General features: G+C 38.4%; 1 protein-coding gene across 2 annotated transcripts in view; it reads right to left on the bottom strand.

Moving 5' to 3' along the window:
* Positions 1–1,580: 1,580 nt before the first annotated feature.
* The window catches only part of gpam (glycerol-3-phosphate acyltransferase, mitochondrial), a 79,871-nt gene continuing 61,014 nt past the window's right edge, over positions 1,581–20,437 (bottom strand). Inside the window, exons 15-21 of one of the 2 annotated variants that reach the window (XM_008114752.3) lie at positions 18,362–18,626; positions 17,348–17,490; positions 13,566–13,643; positions 10,036–10,176; positions 6,614–6,803; positions 6,438–6,496; positions 1,581–4,507 (exon numbers count right to left, since the gene is read on the bottom strand). In XM_008114752.3, coding sequence (XP_008112959.2) covers positions 4,391–4,507; positions 6,438–6,496; positions 6,614–6,803; positions 10,036–10,176; positions 13,566–13,643; positions 17,348–17,490; positions 18,362–18,626 — 993 coding nt within the window. In that variant the 3' untranslated portion in view covers positions 1,581–4,390. The remainder of the gene's footprint in view (positions 4,508–6,437; positions 6,497–6,613; positions 6,804–10,035; positions 10,177–13,565; positions 13,644–17,347; positions 17,491–18,361; positions 18,627–20,437) is intronic. The other variant, XM_016995071.2, reaches the window with a different exon arrangement.

The following is a 20,437-nucleotide window of genomic DNA, read 5'->3' as shown; positions in this document are numbered from 1 at the left end:
TTCAGGTGGAATCTCCTTTGCTGTAGTTTGAAGCCATTGTTCCGTGTCCTAGTCTGCAGGGCAGCAGAAAACAAGCTTGCTCCCTCTTCCCTATGACTTCCCTTCACATATTTGTACATGGCTATCATGTCTCCTCTCAGCCTTCTCTTCTGCAGGCTAAACATGCCCAGCTCTTTAAGCCGCTCCTCATAGGGCTTGTTCTCCAGACCCTTAATCATTTTAGTCGCCCTCCTCTGGACGCTTTCCAGCTTGTCAACATCTCCCTTCAACTGTGGTGCCCAAAATTGGACACAGTATTCCAGGTGTGGTCTGACCAAGGCAGAATAGAGGGAGAGCATGACTTCCCTGGATCTAGACGCTATTCCCCTATTGATGCAGGCCAGAATCCCATTGGCTTTTTTAGCAGCCGCATCACATTGTTGGCTCATGTTTAACTTGTTGTCCACGAGGACTCCAAGGTCTTTTTCGCACACACTGCTGTCAAGCCAGGCGTCCCCTATTCTGTATCTTTGATTTCCATTTTTTCTGCCGAAGTGAAGTATCTTGCATTTGTCCCTGTTGAACTTCATTTTGTTAGTTTTGGCCCATCTCTCTAGTCTGTCAAGATCGTTTTGAATTCTGCTCCTGTCTTCTGGAGTGTTAGCTATCCCTCCCAGTTTTGTGTCGTCTGCAAACTTGATGATCGTGCCTTCTAACCCTTCGTCTAAGTCGTTAATAAAGATGTTGAACAGAACCGGGCCCAGGACGGAGCCCTGCGGCACTCCACTTGTCACTTCTTTCCATGATGAAGACGACGCATTGGTGAGCACCCTTTGGGTTCGTTCGCTTAGCCAATTACAGATCCACCTAACCGTAGTTTTGTCTAGCCCACATTTTACTAGTTTGTTTGCCAGAAGGTCGTGGGGGACTTTGTCGAAGGCCTTACTGAAATCCAGGTAGGCTACATCCACAGCATTCCCTGTATCGACCCAACTCGTAACTCTATCGAAAAAAGAGATCAGATTAGTCTGGCATGACTTGTTTTTGGTAAATCCGTGTTGACTATTAGCAATGACCGCATTTGTTTCTAAGTGTTCGCAGACCACTTCCTTAATGAGTTGACATACATGTATATTTTATTCGTTCAGTCGCTTCTGACTCTTAGTGACCTCATGGACCAGCCCACGCCAGAGCTCCCTGTCGGCCGTCGCCATCTCCAGCTCCTTCAAGGTCAAGCCAGTCACTTCAAGGATACTATCCATCCATCTTGCCCTTGGTCGGCTCCAGAGGACTATCACACGATATACAGAGATTTCTAAATGTTTTTATTGGCTGATTGCTTTTAGGTGTACTGTACAAATGTGCTTACTTCATTCCCTTAATTTATGAACCTTTGGCCATGTATTGCATAGATTTGTTTATTCATGGGCGTTTTCCAGATGTGGCTACTATAAAGTGCAGCATTACATTAGACGGGAAAGTAAAGTTACTCCAGTTCTCTATTTGAGGGGGAAATTTGAGGTCGAAGCATAGCTGTATTGCTAAGTGGACATCAGATTGTGAACAGACTCTTATTATAAAAGAATCAGTCGCATTCCAAAGAAATTCCAAGTTGTTTATTAAAATAAAATTATTGTCCTGCGTTGTGCTTCTTACAAGAGATATATCAGATGTTAAAATGGGAAAAGCTGTATATTAACATTTTTCAAGACCATGCCTGTTTTGTAAGTAGAAATATATAGAACAGCTACAGAATTTTGCAATTTTCTCCCAGCCCTTCATCACTGTTGCAAATCGCATGCTTCTTTTTCAAAGGTACAGGCAGGCCAATTCATTAAAAAGCATGATGTGACGCCTAAATATAAAGTAGGCAAATAGAGATGTCACTATAAAAGGACAGGTGCAAGTCCTTAGGAAATCATCCACAGGGTTCTCTTTTAATCCATTCCTAAGAGGATAAAATTTAGACACGTTAGTCATCCAACAGAATTGAGACATGTAAGTGGAATGTTGCTCTTTATATTAACGTGTAGAGCTGTACTTCTATATGTACAATTAAATCAATTTTAGATATTTAAGTTTAATATTATAAAGAGAACGATAAAGAGACAAAGCATGTAAAAGTGAAAAAGTAAAATCTTACATTAGCAAGATTGGGTCTTAAAAATAAACCAAGGAAAGGCAGAATTATATTTAGTTGCTTTAGTAGTAAAGAACTCTGTGCTTCATTTCCATGGAAAAGCCAAACCAGCACATGTGCAACTATGTGTAGAGCCATATCCATGCCGCGTAAAACATACCCTTCCCTATACCTGCACAACATTCACAGCTTGACATTTCAGCACATGCAATGTCTCTCTGCCATGTATGACGTCCACACTAAAAGCATCCCTTCACATTCAGCAGTTAGGATACACTGCATTGTATCATCAACTCAGATACACACTGCAACACACCAAGAATATTTTAATACGGTAATACATTATTCTCATTAGTAACAACTAGCTTCCTAGAGACCAAAGTTACTCCTACGCATTTTTTTTTCTTTTAAAGTAGAACATTTTCATTAAAGTTAGTCAAGCATTACCGGCAATATATTGCTTGTTTCTTTTTTAGGGAAAATAATTACACAAACTTAATTCTAGCATACACTGAACATCTACCGAAGTGTGGTCAAACAAAAAAGAAGTCACTTATTTACAAGCACCTATTTATCTGATCTTAAATAGAAGCCATCCGTAATATTTAGAAATTGCTATTCAGAGAATACATTCAGTTTAACAAATAGTGCACATTCGCAAGGATGAGATGTAATTGCTTTAAGTAGCTACTAGGCTTTATTAGAACAAATGGAGTTCATTTTGGATGCTATTTTGCTGGAAACAATAAAAGATCAAGCAAATTGATTCTGTTTTTGCTGTCTGGTGCTGTCAGGATATGATGTCACTTTGGTTCAGAAATTCAATGTAAAATGTTTTAAAGCACCTATTTCGTGATGGAAAACATGCACAGCAGCTCATCTCAGGCACTGATGTGGGAATACTGACAAAATATTGCAATTTGTTAATTGCTTTAACCCACAAATATAGTTGTAAAAGGCAAGACTTTCACAAACGTAGAGTGCACACACAGTTGTGGAGTAAACAAACAAACTGCACAGAAGATCCGTGTGGTAGTGAATGTGCAATGCCGTCACCATTCAATTCCCACCCGAAATAAATGATAGCTCAAGTAGATTTTCACGACCAAACAATTTCCCAAACTCAATCAGAAGACAATGTGATTCATGTCCATGTTCTTCATTCAATAAGGTGAGAAGTTATCTCAAGAACAAATCACGTATTTCTTGCCTCAAATAATGTTGATATTGTGTTTATTTCACTCTGGGAGTTATTATCTTTTAAGAATGAATATTTGCAGTATTATCCTCAAACCTTATCATTAAGCATAGACACCTAAGCCAGAGTTACACATTTGCTTAAGCCATTTTACTGGCACAATTCTAGTCCTAACATTTTCCATCCAAAAGGAATCAAGATTAGATTCACCTACGCAATATTTCAACATTATCTCTAAAGTTTATAGTGCTTATACTATATTCATAATACTGGAAAGGAGCAAACCAATATTATCCTTCCGGTTCAAAGAAAAATCAAGAAAAGTATCTTAGTGTTTTGGATGCAAAAAACCAAAGGTCCAAATTTTAAATAAAATAATGACTGTATTTATTCTCCATTCCTACTGGGGATAAAACCCAATAGATCTTAATGAATTTATTCTGCCACTACAAACACAATACGTAGGTGTGAGTCACTGGGAGTTGTTCAACGGATCCCTCATGAGAACCTGGCTGTTGCTCTATTATTTCTATTTAGCATGTCCCCACAATAATCTATGGGGGAAAATTATTAAATGCCCCTTCCATCCATTACAATCAATTCTCCTAAACACATTAATCCGCAAGAATGAGTTGCTCTTGCTGACAAGGCTTTTGGAAAGTTTGCATATGAGACTGAATTATTTTATCTTACTCAGAACTCCAGATTAATGGTAATGGTATTTGTGCCTTTCTCACAGTCAATAGTCTTGAAATAAACATAACACTTTGCAGTGCAAATATGTAACACGTGATTCATGTGAAAAGTAGGGCATTTTTTGTGTTTTGCTTTGCACAAACATGGCTTAGTAGCTTGCATCCAGTATGTTGTAAGTGTTTAACTGGTTACGGAATCGTAAAGGTCCAGACATGCATATTTAAGAAGGCACTTGTCTTCCAGTGGTTTGGGTCAGATAAGGCCTTATCAAAATGGCACTATAAACACTAAGGAAGCAGCCAAAAAAGCCCTGAAGCTCTCTGTCACATTCTCCAAAGTCTCCCGAGTTCGTGGTGGCAGATGATGAGAAGTCTGTTCTACAGTATAACAAAACCCAGGATATATTCTAGTAGTTTTTGCCTGTTGCCATGAGGTAGAAAAGTGCTGCTTAGTTCCAACACACTCTCTCTCTTCTCTTTCGTCTCCTTAAACACCTAGAAGGACAAAGGAAAAGGGTGTGTTTAACAACATCTTTCATTGTTGCCCATTATCTGGAGGTTAATGTAAGGCTCTGAAATTGACCTCATGATTCATAGAGGCCTTTGAAGCTGGTACAGTAGAGTCTCACTTATCCAACATAAACGGGCCAGCAGAACGTTGGATAAGTGAATATGTTGGATAATAAGGAGGGATTAAGGAAAAGCCTATTAAAAATCAAATTAGATTATGATTTTACAAATTAAGCACCAAAACATCATGTTATACAAGAAATTTGACAGAAAAAGTAGTTCAATATGCAGTAATGCTATGTAGTAATTACTGTATTTACAAATTTAGCACCAAAATATCACGATACAGTAGAGTTTCACTTATCCAACACTCGCTTATCCAACGTTCTGGATTATCCAACGCATTTTTGTAGTCAATGTTTTCAATATATCATGATATTTTGGTGCGAAATTCATAAATACACTAATTAATATGTAGCATTACTGCATATTGAACTACTTTTTCTGTCAAATTTCTTGTATAACATGATGTTTTGGTGCTTAATTTATAAAATCATAATTTGATGTTTAATGGGCTTCTCCTTAATCTCTCCTTATTATCCAACATATTTGCTTATCCAACGTTCTGCCGGCCCGTTTATGTTGGATAAGTGAGACTCTACTGTATATTGAAAACATTGACTACAAAACTGCATTGGATAATCCAGAACATTGGATAAGCGAGTGTTGGATAAGTGAGACTCTACTGTATAAGCAAATAGCACATACGGGTGAAAAAGCCCCTCTAATATATTATATGAAAGTATTCTTGAATCTATTCAGAGTCAAGCATTAAAGTGACATCCAGGTATCATGGCTAAAAGGAAACACCAAAAGCCAGATGTATAACTTTTTTAAAAAGGGCCAAATCTATGCAGATATATGATGCCAAGAGGTTTTCTGTGGTTCTATGTTGCACCAAAAAACTTTCAGTGCAAAAAATTAATAGCATCATCAATAAACCAACTCTCTTTGAGAGAACATAAAAGATAACCACGTGCTTTCTGCAGGCCTCAATGGCAGAATCACTGTGGCATTGGCAACTGACTCATGGCTTCAAACTACAGGAAATGAAATTTCACATGAACATTAGGAAGAACTTCCTAACTGTGAGAGCTGTTCAGCAGTGGAACTCTCTGCCCCGGAGTGTGGTGGAGGTTTTTAAACAGAGGCTGGATGGCCATCTGTCGGGGGTACTTTGAATGTGATTTTCCAGCTTCTTGGCAGCAGGTTGGACTGGATGGCCCACGAGGTCTCTTCCAACTATTATGAGTCTATGATTCATGCACTCATCAACTGGCAGGTGGGCCACAGGCAAATGCTTTTCTGGGGCTTTTCCCCGCAAAAGGTACCAAATCCATTTGTTCAAATTTTACAGGATTTTTTTTTTAAATTAACACAGGATACCCTGTTTCCCCGAAAATAAGACATCCCCTGAAAATAAGACCTAGTAGAGGTTTTGCTGAATTGCTAAATATAAGCAATAATATATATATAAGGCCTCCCCCAAAAGTAAGACCTAGCAAAGTTTTTGTTTGGAAACATGCCCACCAAACAGAACACCAGAGCATAACAGGATTGGCAAATGTACGTACCATAGATTGTTGTACATGAAAATAATGGTAGTAACAAGAAATTCTTGACAGGATTCACAGTTTGCCTGATTATGCTGGTTTGAGAAGACAACTACTGTTCAGTATATAATAAAAGCTTGAATCCTCACTTGGCCACGAAAATCTCAACCAGGTGATCTTGGGTGAGTCATAACCTCTGAACCAATCTTGCCAAGAAAATATCCTGGTAGCTTTAAAATGACTTGAGGACACGCAAGAATTATAAATGACAACAAGGGGTTGTGAAAGAAATAAATACTTACACCTATGTCTTTGAATACTTTCACTGCATTTTTTGCAAGGCAGTAGGTGGCACTCTCAGCTGTAAACGTGGGGAAGGTGAAAAGAAAAATATTATCTCAGGGTGAATAAAATAAACATTGCTAAGTACAATACCAGGGACACAAACTGTTTCATAGAAAGATGATGTTGCACATACCATATACAGCAACATTCTTCTCTGTTCTCATTATTAAATATTTGTGTAATTTTTGAAGGTACTCAGATTCACTGACAGGACCACTGAAATTATGGATAAATATGGCGGCAGCACTGTATGCTTCCAGTAAGGGTCCGAGCAGCTTCTGAAGGAAGGTGATGTATTGCTGGTGCTCCTGTGACTGGCTGACCTGCGTAAGTAATAAAGGAACAAAACAAACCCCTAGAAATTAGTCACTACAAAGGAAGATCAAATATGATGCAACACGACTATATATCAGGTGAATCTTATCCTTAATCCAATTCAGATATACAAGGGTTGTATACCTGCAAACCACATATTGATAGTGGTATATCTATTTTATACCCTTGCATTACTGAGACTTATTTATTTATTTTTTTCCCCTCCCCAGAGGGAATTTTTATTAATCATTATTTTATAATACATAATCATAATTACATTTTCCTTTTCCATTCCCTTCTCCCTCCCCCACACCCACCCCACCCCCCTCCCTGTTGACAACGCAAACCTTATTTTCTTGTTACATGAGCCTTCTTTCCATTCTTTCCAATTTTTTCTTCCAACTTTCGTCATATGGTTTAACAATCTGTAACCATCTGCTAAATGGAGTCCATATTTCTTTAATTTTCTTCTGTTTGTCTGACCATGTTTCTTTGTTTCTTATAATGTCCATAATATCCAGTTGTATTTGATCCCATATATATTCATGCCATTTTCAAGTGTCCATTTCTTTTTATCCTTCCACCCCCACGCTATTACTGCGTGTGCGGCTCTAAACATTATCATCATTAAGTCTTGGTCTTGGTCCTTAATTCTTCTATCCCCATATATCCCTATTAACAGAATTTGCATATTTATATCAAATTTGGTTTTAGTATGTAATTCAAGCTGGGTTAGAATTTGTTTCCAGAATTTTTTTATCTCTTCACATTCCCACCATAGATGAGAGTACCATGACTCCCTACTCCCACAATGCCAACATTTGGGATTTAAACCCTGAATCATGTGTGCCAGCTGAATTGGTGTTCTGTACCATTTCGTAATTATTTTCAGTTCTAATTCCTTATATTTGTCTATTTTTATTTTATTTAAACCATTGACTATCTTTTCTATTTCCTAGGCCCCTTCCTTTTCCCACTTGTTTTCCATTATTCTATACATAGACTGCTTATCTTCTATCATTCTTCCATATATTTTATTTAATCCTTTTTTACCACCAAGACTGAGACTTATTTATTTACAGTATTTATATTCCGCCCTTCTCACCCCGAAGGGGACTCAGGGCGGATCACATTATACACACATAGGGCAAACATTCAATGCCCATAAACAACTCAAACAGAGACCGAGACAGACAGACGCAGAGGCAATTTAACCTTCTCCTGAGGGGATGTTCGATTCTGGCCACAGGGGGGAGCAGCTGCTTTGTCATCCACTCTGACGGCACTTCCTCATTCCAGGTCGTAAATTAGTTAAACTTGCTTCCCCACTTTTATAAGTGGTACCTTATTTCCTGCTTGATAGATGCAACTATCTTTCAGGTTGCTAGGTCAGCAACGAGCAGGGGCTATTTTTTATTTTTAATTGACGGGTGCTCACCCCGCCACGGGCTGGCCTCGAACTCATGACCTCATGGTCAGAGGGATTTATTCCAGCTGCTCAACAGCCTGCGCCATAGTCCGCCCCCCCTGGCCACAACTAATACTTATATAGCCAACTGCTTGAAAAGATAACTTGAGGAGTCCCTTGTTCTGCAGAAATAGGATATCCAGGGGTGAAAAACTTAAACGGACAAAAACCAAACAAGCCTAAAATGAAGAAGGCTTGCTTAACAGCCAAATCATTACAGCAGTGAGCTGGAAATCTGGGTAAAATGACAAAAATTGAATACCCTTGAAATAAACTATCACCATGAGGAACAGGAGCTGTGGTGGTGTAATGGGTTAAACCCTTGTGCCAGCTGAAGGTTGCTGGTTCAAATCCACAAGGCGGGATGAGCTCCCATCTGTCAGCTCTAGCTTGCGAGGACATGAGAGAAGCCTCCCAGCGAACACATCCGGGCGTCCCCTGGGCAACATCTCTGCAGACAGCCAATTCTCTCACACCAGAAGCGACTTGTAGTATGTTCTCAAGTCGCTTCTGACACATTTTTTTTAAAAAACTTGAGGAACAAGAAACAGGACTTACCTTTTGGGCATTTTGGATAAAGACATTTTTCATGATATCAAAAAAGAAAAGCTAGTAATATTTTTGTCAACAGCAACAAGGATGGTCCTTGCAAAGAAGTGGAAGATGGAGCAGATACCGGATAGAGAAGATTGGTTTAAAAAAATATGGGAAATAAAAGATATGGACCAGCTAACACATTATTTGGAAAAAAAAATACTGGTAAGGGGGTAAAGAAGACTGACTGGTCTATATTTGAGTACATGAATGTAAATTACAATCCTTGAAGAATAGACGGAAAATAAAGATTTTCTTTTTAATCAAACGGGAAAGAATTAAAAAGAATTAGAACAAAAGAAAAACAGAACAGGAACAAGAGTTGAGCGGAAGTTCAAAAAAACCTTCTTTTTTAAAAAAATACTATCTTTTTCTTTTTTTATATTTTTTCTTTATTCTATTTTTTATTTTTTATTTTTTTTCTTCTCCTTTTCTATTTTTCTTAACTTTTCTATTAAATATTGTTCCCCCTCTTTCAATGTATAAGTTGTTTGAAAATTTTCAATAAAAAATTATTACAAAAAAAAGAAAGAAAAAAAAAAAGAAACAGGAGTGGTCCACTATTTTATGAAAGCTCAATGTGTATATAGTAGAGTCTCACTTATCCAACGTAAATGGGCCGGCAGAACATTGGATAAGCGAATATGTTGGATAATGAGGAGAGATTAAGGAAAAGCCTATTAAATGTCAAATGAGGTTATGATTTTACAAATTAAGCACCAAAACATCATGTTATACAACAAATTTGACAGAAAAAGTAGTTCAATACACAGTATTGCTATGTAGTAATTACTGTATTTACGAATTTAGCACCAAAATATCACGATGTATTGAAAACATTGACTACAAAAATGCGTTGGATAATCCAGAACATTGGATAAGTGAGTGTTGGATAAGTGAGACTCTACTGTATTTACAAACAAATATGAAGACAAGGTGGCAAGAGATATTGCTGGGACATAAGCAAACGCAAAGCAAAAGTGGAAGTAGACAAAAAGAGGTTGGGTTTGTCAGTTAGGTCCAGCACACAACATTGTATGAATGTCATTTAGGCACAACTTCAGTCCTGCAATTTCAGGGAGATAGTACATATAATTTCTAGAGTGAGTTCCTACAGACTCACCCTTCACCAAACATGAGCCAAAGTTGGCTGGTGCTCCTTTAGTTTTATGCAATACCTTCAAATAGCAATCCCGCTGTTCTTCACCAAAGTCACTGTCTTCATCTTCCTCATCACTCCGCCAAGACAATGGACCTGGGATCTTCTTCTCCCAGTGCTGTTCTGTAAGGTTAGGATTAATATCCTCCTGTTCATCCTGCTTAATATAGAAATGCAAACCGAAAGAATCATGCAAACAGCAGCATTATTTTTGTCTGTCAAGGTTTTGCAAACAGTAAACAGCAGAATTATTTTTGTCTGTCAAGGTTTTGCCATTTTAACCTCTTCTTGGTATACTAGAACAGTTTATTAAATATTTTAATAAACTTTACGGCTATGCATTACTCCCATTATTAGAGGCAGCATGCAGCTAGAAAACATGACCAGGGGGGATATCATGCTTTTGTATTTCTCACTAGCTATTGAAAATGAAATTTATTAGCCAACATGGTCGCAGGTTCAAATCCGGGGAGCAGAATGAGAACCCGCTGTTAACCCCAGCTTCTGCCAACCTAGCAGTTCGAAAACATGCAAATGTGAGTAGATCAATAGGTACCGCTCCGGCGGGAAGGTAACGGCGTTCCATGCAGTCATGTCAGCCACATGACCTTGGAGATGTCTATGGACAACGCCGGCTCTTTGGCTTAGAAATGGAGATGAGCACCAACCCCCAGAGTCGGACACGACTGGACTTAACGTCAGAGGAAACCTTTACCTTTACTATGGTATATTGTGGTCAGACAGTGTAGATCTCCATATGGTATATACAAAGGCTTCCTCGGGTAAACTTAGAAGAATTTCATAAACTGTGTATGATTTGGTTAGCAGATATTTTCTGCCTTAATATGTTACATGCAAATACAAAACATATCCCCTGTGTTAGAAATGCACTACAACTACTCGCACATATTTCCCATCTTGCAAAAAATGTTACATTACACTATGCAACAAAATGTGAAAAAAAATCTGTTCCTGGTTTGAAAGTGTTATTTCCTGTAATTGTGTGGTGCTAACTTTGAAAGTAGTTGTTATACTCCAGAAAATAGACATGTATGCGAAATTCGTTCTTACAGTTTCTTCCGTTTCTTTTATGTCTTCCATTTATTCGGAAGCACGAAACAGGCAGCCCCCTCTGCACACGAAACTCAGCTCGACACGAAAGCCTACTTTTGTGTGGAGCCGAAATTCCTTAAGTGTGCACTTCTCTTTCTCCTTCTCCCTCTCTCCCTTGCACCCACAATGTCCCACATTCACTCATGAGAATTAGCAACATCCAGATCTTAGCATTAAGGTGGAAGGAACCACCTTCCCTCCCTCCTTTCCGGGTATGTATATGTGGGTGCATGACTGTGTCGGCACTTTTTTCTGTTTGGAAATAATTCGTTAAGTTGTAAATTATGAAAGTGTTTATTTTTATGTATTTGAGCTAAATGCAAGTTTTAAAAATCGCAGCATAATGTTGAGGATTAAATGACATACTGTCTAGTAGTGGGGGGGGGGGGGGGGGGAAGATAGGTGAGGGAGTGAGGAAGAAACTTAACAGTTCCTCTTGCAATCCAAAATCCACTCCTGTGGGTTGCAAAGCCTTCTTGGAACAAGGTGAGACCTTTTGCCTTTTATGATAGAACCAATTAGGAAATGACATTCATAACCTAAGAACAAAAATCGTGTTACACGGTGTTATCTGGTCACACTAAAAATGAGTTGGAATGAGTCCAAACTTTGCCTAATGCAACTGGAAGTTTACAACCCACAGCAAATGTGCTGGCAGAATGAGGGGGAAATTGTCCCTTAATCCTCCTTATTTCTGCAGCTGCCAGGCACAAGGTCCCACTTTGTTCCAAGAAGGCTTTGCAACCCACAGGAGTAGATTTTGGATTGCAAGAGGAACTGTTAAGTTTCTTCCTCACTCCCTCACCTTGGAGCCCCGGTGGCATAGTGGGTTAAAGCCTTGTGACTTGAAGGTTGGGTTGCTGACCTGAAGGCTGCCAAGGTTCGAATCCCACCTGGGGAGAGCTCCCTCTATCAACTCCAGCTTCATGCGGGGACATGAGAGAAGCCTCCCACAAGGATGGTTAAAAACATCAAAACATCCGGGCGTCCCCTGGGCAACGTCCTAGCAGACGGCCAATTCTCCCACTCCAGAAGCAACTTGCAGTTTCTCAATTCGCTCCTGACACGAAAAAAAACCCAACTCCCTCACCTATCTTTTTTCCCACTACTAGCCAGTATGTCATTTAATCCTCAACATTATGGAGCGATTTTTAAAACTTGCATTTAGCTCAAATACATAAAAATAAACTTCATAATTAACGAATCATTTCCAAACAGAAAAAGCCAATACTTTCCCCAATTGCCTCAGAATGTTCAAATTTCACTTGCGGAAGAGACAGAATACACATTTGACCTCAAGAAAGGGACAGAAAACACAGGTTTCCTCCAGGAAACTTAGTCCTAAACAATTCTGTCTTCTCCCTCATACACATAAATCCGTATCTAGTCTCTCTCAGATTTTATATTTGTAAGTAATTCATCCTCTTTTCTGTTGAATTGGAACTAAATATTAGAAAAGAAGAAAAATAGTGCCTTCTAGAGGACCAAGTATTAGATTACATATTGCTATTAAAATGGGTGATAACAAAAAAACAACTTTAAAGAAAAAAGAAGTCAATTTAAAGGCAATGCTGTCTCATAAAAGGAAGAAAATCAATGAGACTTTAGACCTGAAGCAAAAGGTGCAGACAATTGCTTTGTTATGATTCTAACTCCAACCTTTCCAAAAAATACAGTTTAAGCACAATCATAAATGCCTGCTCTCATGAAATCTTTCATAATTTAATAGTATGTATATGTAACTGGGCCCAAGTTGCAAAGTTAAGTTTGGTATGGACTGATCTTAACTTTACAAATTAGTTTATTGCTGGGCATACATAAAAAGGCTGGCAACATAATATTCTAAAAATAGGATTATTGGTTGGCAAATATTTCTCAGCTTGATTTTTTAAAAATCAACCATTGTTTATCATTTTAGAAAACTCTAGATGGTGTATGTCTCACCCAAAGTGTTCAAAATACATGTGCATTTATTGAGGTGCAAAATGTTATTTTGCATTGTAAGCTCATCTTAGATCTGAAATCAGTATTCGTCATTATTTGCTGTCAAGTCCGTTTCAACTTATGGCAGGCCTTTGAATGACAAACCTCCAAGAGTCCCAGCCATCAACAGACCTCCTAAGGTCTTGCAAGTTCAAGACCATGGTTTCCTTTATTCTTCAAACTGAAAGCAAATATGAACTAGTAATGCACAATAGATACAATATGTAAAAATGAGAAATGACGAGGTGATTTTATACTTTCAAATATGACAATGTGGTTTTGGCTTGGAAATATTTTTATGCCCTCCTTTGGGGGTAACAATTTTAATATCAACTTGGCTGGAATTCTAAGAAAAGTGTCTCCAAAGCTTATACCTGTCAACTGATTGTTTACAAAGAGGCATAGCAGGCTCTTATGCATTTAAATGACAAAAAAATAGGAATAGCATCTTACCTCTGCTATCAACAGAATTCCATATTGTATGAACTGTTCGATTGCCTCATGACACACCTGACATAACAGCTGGCAGGGCTGAATAGAAGAACAAGTCAACTTAGTTACTTATGTCACATCTTCTACCATAATGTTCTTCAACACTCTAATAAGCCTTTCTGTAACTACAGTCTTTCATAAAGAAATTTATAGGCCTGCAGATAGGAGTACAGTAGAGTCTCACTTATCCAATGTTCTGGATTATCCAATGCATTTTTGTAGTCAATGTTTTCAATGCATTGTGATATTTTGGTGCTAAATTCGTAAATACAGTAATTACTACATAGCATTAACGTGTAATGAACTACTTTTTCTGTCAAATTTGTTGTATAACATCTCTCCTTATTATCCAACATATTCACTCATCCAACGTTCTGCCGGCCTGTTTATGTTGGATAAGTGAGACTCTACTGTAATTAAAGAAGATAATTTCAACAAGTAAAAGTGTTCATTCTTTCAATTCAGTTTTCTTGAGTAGCCCAAGTGATTCTTAAATGTCTATGGGAAGGCTGGCAAAAATGAGTGAGTCATATCTACAAATGTACAGTCCGGCTTTTGTTATATGCTGGGATTTATTTCCAAGAGCTCTCATGGGACACTAAAATCCATGGATGCTGAAATCCTATAATACACAACAATGTGCAATGCAATCATAAAATAGTGTTCCTTATATAAAATGCCAAAAACAAAGTTTGCTTTTCTTATTTTATTTTGTTGGGATATTTTCAAGCTGTTGATTGATGTTTGGATCTGTAAAGAAGCTATGAACGACTGAGGTTCTCTCAGGCAGGGGGAATCCTTTTAAAATCCCACCGCTGCCCCCAATTTGTGGAGATGTGGCGGATTGAGCTCGCACCACTTCTGAAAATGCCATTGTGCCCAGGAGATTCTTGGTGCCTGATTGATTATAAGTGGTTCATGAAGTGGAAGAAGTACATGGGATTTGAAAGTTGGGACCTGTATTATGCAGGAAAGCCTGATCATTACCCAGGACCCATTGACAACGCGAAACTTTTTGCAGATTCAGAAACTCAGACTTTAAAAAAGTATTGCATGAATAGGGTGGACTATGAGGTAATTCCTATTGCAGCCTGGAATAAATTAGTCAATTGGTATGGATGTATAGAGGGACAGAGACCAATTGAGAGAAAAGTTGTGGAGTATGGCAAATATTTCAAGTACTGTGAAATAGAAGTTTATTCTTCAGAGGTGAAGCTATGTCAGTCAGTCTGTGGTCAGAGAACCATAGGGAAGGTTAGCTTTTAGAGTCGGTGCCCTTATGAGGTACCGGGAGACTGATTCTGGTTGAGGGATCAGGATGGCTCAAATGTTTGATTTTTGAGTCAATTTTAAAATAAGTTTGGTGACTTATTTTAAGGTAGTCTGTTTCCAGATAAGGAACAGATAAGTTGTGTTTGTAATTCACAGGGTGACAGCAGTTAAAGCAGTATAGAAAGAAGTGACATTTTAGGAAGTTTAAATCATCTCATTCTGTTAGTACAACTGTTAAGGGAAGTGCCTCTAAGTGAGAATTGTAACTCTTAAGCTTGTGCCTCAATATAACTTTGCAACTGTTCAGTAATGTGCCTCAAACAAGAAGAAGAAAGAAAAACAAAATATAAAAAGGCTCCTCTCTAAGTAGCCAGTGGCTAAATCTTCCAATAGTGGTGGCAAGAGTTGATAATCCCCTTAACATCTGGTGGCAGCGTTTAAACAAGACATCTTTAATAACTAGTGGCAGCGGATATTTAATAAATACTATTTAATAATAAATATATTTAATAAAAACAACCTCCATCTCCACATCTCCACAAATTGGTGGCAACAGTGGGATTTTAAAAGGATTCCCCCCTGCCTGAGAGAACCTCAGTCGTTCATAGCTTCTTTACAGGATCCATGGATGCAGAATTCATGGATACAGAGGACTGATTGTATTTGCAAGGTTCCTTGATTAGCTTCACTTCTTTTATATTTACACATTTCACAAAATTCAAGACAACCCAAAGGTTTCACTTGTTCCTACTTAAAAGTGAAAACCAAAGGGTAACTAGGAAATGGGTAAAAAGCATAGCTGTTAAGGAGCTGTGCAGCATAACAAGGCCAAGAATGTACTTTTGGGAAAGAAGCATGGAAACATCTACTCATATCTGGTTACAAGCACTATGTCACAAATTATTATGGGTTATTGTACCCAATTATGATTTCACATTTGCAGGAAATGTAGAGATGAGACTAATGACGCCATGGGCTACACTGCACATTGTATGTAAATTACTGGATTTCACCACATAATAGTTGCCACCATGTAGAAATTGCACACTCTCTTTGGGGTCCCAAATTTGTTCCCCCCCCCCCCCCCTTTCATTGCAGTTATGACTCTTCACTGGTCTGAGTCCAAAAGCTGCTATTGTCACTCTCTTCAACATTGTACTTTCAGACTCAATCCAGTGAAGATACCAGCTTTCAGACTCAGCTCAGTGAAGAGCCATAGCTGCACGGGGAGATAGGTCACAGGCAAAGCTGTTATTTGTGTAGTAAGTTATGTGATGAGGAAAGTGTGGGGTCTTTCCATGCTAGCTACACTGTAAACAGTAATGCACTTTTTATTTCTCTGGGTCATAGTCACACACTCCTTTTCTCCAACAAAAATGATGCAAAATATTCCGACTATTACGTGGTGAAATATGGTACTTTCTAGAAAGCACGTGAAAACACCCAGATGAAGAAATCCGCTCCCTATTTATCAAACATTCTCAATGGGAAATAGAAATATGGAAAATTATTTCATAATGCCTCTTCTGTTTTAAACAGCATCAACACCCTACCCACGAGTAATCAGTCCCGTAGTATTTATATTGCCCGTTAGTCTACACTAGTCTTTCGCCTTTGCTTTCTTTAAAACATTCTAATTTGTTTCTACAGAGCTATCACACTTTAAAATGTCTCAGAATTTCCATTTTTTCCATAACTCTGCATGCCTCCCATTCTTCTATCTCTCTATATAAAAGGGTAATGAAATTTCAGCCTAGGACAAAACAACAAAATTACACATCCCAGAAACACTAAACTTGGCAGCACAACCCCTCATCCATGCCTCTACGTTCATACAACAAAAAGAAAACAAAAATAAAGTCCTAATTAGAGGGAGAGGAATAATTTTTTTATCCAATTGCTGCCAGTTAAAAGGCTAAGCTCCGCCCACTTGGTCTCCTAGCAACCCACTCAGCCAGGGGACAGGCAGAGCTAGGCCTCACTTAGGCCTCTTCCCCATTGCCTATAAAATACAGATTATCAGATTTGAACTGGATTATATGGCAGTGTAAACTCAAGGCCCTTCCACACAGCTATATAACCCATTTATAATCTTATATTATCTGCTTTGAACTAGATTATCTTGACTCCACACTGCCATATAATCCACTTCAGTGTGCAGTTGGACACAACTTGACTTAATGTCAGGAGAAAACCTTTACCCTTTACCTTAACTATCACCAATTCTTCAATACTTTATTTCTCATGCCACCATACTTCGCCACAGCAACGCGTGGCCGGGCACAGCTAGTATAATATATATGCAGAATTTCTCTCTCTTCAATTGTCTTCAATTCTATTTTTAGATGTTGATAATTACAAAAATCAAATGTACTTTACTGTGCTTTTCGAAAACTTATAATATAAATGAAACATGGTAGCAGTAGCAATGAAACATCTGACATGTGATACACGTACACCTAAACACATACCAATGAAAAGTTGCCTTCATTAGAAAGTAAATAACACAGGCTGGCAGCTTTACGGACTAGTTGCTCTTGACTAATTGTGTTGGCTGGGATTCCATTGATGCCATTCTTATGCCTTTTACTCTGGATGGCATGGAGACTGCAGGCTGAAGGAAAACAAAAACAGTTGCCTTCAAATGCCTTAATAAAACCTCAACAATATCAGAACATTCTTGCCCAGTGAAATTAAGATTAAATGAATTCAAGAATTAGAATTATGTACTTATGATAGAAATACTATTTAGCATTTCAACTTACAAAGGTTATCCAGAAAGTAGATTATGTTTTGGAATTAAAAATGAACAAAGTATAGGAGAAAGCATTTACCATATGCAGTTGAAAGCCACACCCAAATACCACTTCAACATAGTCGCCATTCAAATCTAGGCACTTATCATTGCAATGAATGAGCTTGGCAACTCCTTCCCCACAAAACTCTGCCGCTTGCGTCCTTAACCAGCCGGTCACTCCTTCCCGCAACTGCAATCCAGGACGAGCGTGGGGGAAAGTTGAGTGTGGGGATTTAGCTGTTTCATGGAGATGCCTGGTCCCACATGGCGGGTCGCACACGTGAAGTTCTGGAGTCTTCTGGGGGGGGAGTTGTTTCCTCATCCGCTGTGCAAAATCCCCACGCTCAACTTTCCCCCATGCTTGTCCTGGATCACAGCTGCAGGAAGGAGTGCAAGCGGCAGAGTTTTGTGGGGAAGGAGTTGCCAAGCTCATTCATCGCTATGATAAGTGCCTAGAATTGAATGGCGACTATGTTGAGAAGTGGTATTTGGGTGTGACTTTCAACTGCATATGGTAAATGTTTTCTCCTATACTTTGTTCATTTTTAATTCCAAAACGTAATCTACTTTCTGGATAACCCTCGTATGTTGAGGCTAATAATCATTTTGGCCACACTCAAGGACAGATGTAAGTTGATAATGGTAGTCTGTAACTCATCTTTGATCAAGTTCAAGACTTAAAACATACCAATTATTGCCTCTTTGAAGAAGACATGTAGTACCCCATTGCTGTAGAAATTGAGTTCAAAGACAATAGGGACAGACGTGCTAGGAGTGATGAAGAAATCATTATTCCGACTGGTGTTTGTGATAGTTACACAGTTTCCCAACAAATGGATGGCATGCATGACAACATCTTCAGAATTTCCTGAAAACCCCAGGTCATAGTCGCGAGCCAAGACTTCTTCCTTCATTGAGAAAAAATCTTCTACCAGCTTGGAAAGATCAGTTCCCTGGAGCAAAAAACATAAGATGTAGGATAGTGAATGTTTTTTTTTTAATGGAAAGTGCTTTTTACTGAAATTTAATTATCTGCTTCTATCATTGATGCCAACTGGTATAAAGGGATACCTATTTTTATGTATGTTGCATACCTCATAATGAAATGATTAAATAGTACAGAAATTTTGAATATTCTTGGTACTGTTTAGAAAAATTTGGCGACATTGTGCTAGTATAATGAATTGAATAATGAACAGAAGTCACACATGAATATAAGTAGATTCATCCCAAGACTCTATGTGTAATCTAAACTCAATTCTAGCACACATCTTTTAAGGGTCATTTATTCTTTTCTCATAAAATTTCTCCAAATACTATAGCAGAAAGACCTTCAGGTAAGAGCTCAGTGAAGATTATCGTATTGATAATTGTCCTCACTCTTGACAATAGGATGCCTTGACCTGGATTCTACTGTGTTAATCTCAGACAGATTCATTGAATTAATGGAATTTACCTATGTAAAGTATATTTCAGCATGTTGTCGAAGGCTTTCATGGCCGGGATCACAGGGTTGTTGTATGTCTTTCGGGCTGTGTGGCCATGTTCCAGAAGTATTCTCTCCTGACGTTTCGCCCACATCTATGGCAGGCATCCTCAGAGATTGTGAGGTATGGAGAAACTAAGCAAGGAAAGGAAAAAAATATATATCTGTGGAGAGTCCAGGGTGTGGCAAGAGTCCTTTGTCACTGGGATGCCAGCATTAATGTTTCAGTTAATCACCCTAATTAGCATTGGAAAGGTTTTGTCTCTTGCCTGGAGACCATCCTTTGTTCAGTCATTAATTGTCCTCTGCCCTCAGAGTGTTGGTTCCCATCTATTGTTTTGATTTTAGAGTTTTTTAATACTGGTAGCCAGATTTTGTTCAGTTAATTAGGGTGATTAACTGAAACATTAATGCTGGCTTCCCAGTGACAAAGGACTCTTGCCACACCCTGGACTCTCCACAGATATATATTCTTTCCTTTCTTTACTTAGTTTATCCATACCTCACAACCTCTGAGGATGCCTGCCATAGATGTGGGCGAAACGTCAGGAGAGAATACTTCTGGAACATGGCCACACAGCCCAAAAGACATACAACAACCCTATATTTCAGCAATTGACTCAAAAGACAAACTGTTGTTGTGTCTCACCAATAAATTACACAGCCCAACAAAACAATCTTGGTGTCTTGGTTTCTAGAACAGTTCCTGGGGTTATTTTGGGCACTGATTCAGAAAATTGCATCGGGTAGACCGAACTTGCTCTAGTTTTTTTAAATATGGTTATCATGGTTTTCTATGGATGAGGAAATAGCAACTGATAGATAGATGATATATGTTCTGTATCTCAAAAACTAGAATTGATAGGGTAAAACAGGTATCATTTTTGGACTCAAATATTCCCAGAAATAGGGCTAATGTTTCAGGCACCAAAATGTGTGTTGGCAAGTGTTGTGTGTGTCTTACCATGTCCCTGAACATCTCTTATTCATCCGTTAACCGACTCAACAGGATGAACATGTGCATGTTTCAACCTTCTGTATAATTGGAAAGAGATAAGCAGCATTTCCCAATTAAATCTATTGTTTCTCTGTTTGTGTTTATGCAGTCACTTATTTATTTGTCCCTGAACATGCACTGAATATTCCCTCACAGTCTCTCCAAGAGAAAGGAAAGATTGGATCGTGCAACACAGCAGAACAAGCAGCTTAGATTACCATCTGATAAGCTTAATTCCACAGCAATTGGCACAATTGACACAAAAAGCTTGATTTTACACA

The sequence above is a fragment of the Anolis carolinensis genome, chromosome 3 (genome assembly GCF_035594765.1).
Source record: "Anolis carolinensis isolate JA03-04 chromosome 3, rAnoCar3.1.pri, whole genome shotgun sequence".
Classification (NCBI taxonomy): Eukaryota; Metazoa; Chordata; class Lepidosauria; order Squamata; family Dactyloidae; genus Anolis; species Anolis carolinensis.
Note: the sequence above shows the minus strand (reverse complement) of the source record. Positions and strands in the feature narration are given on the sequence as shown.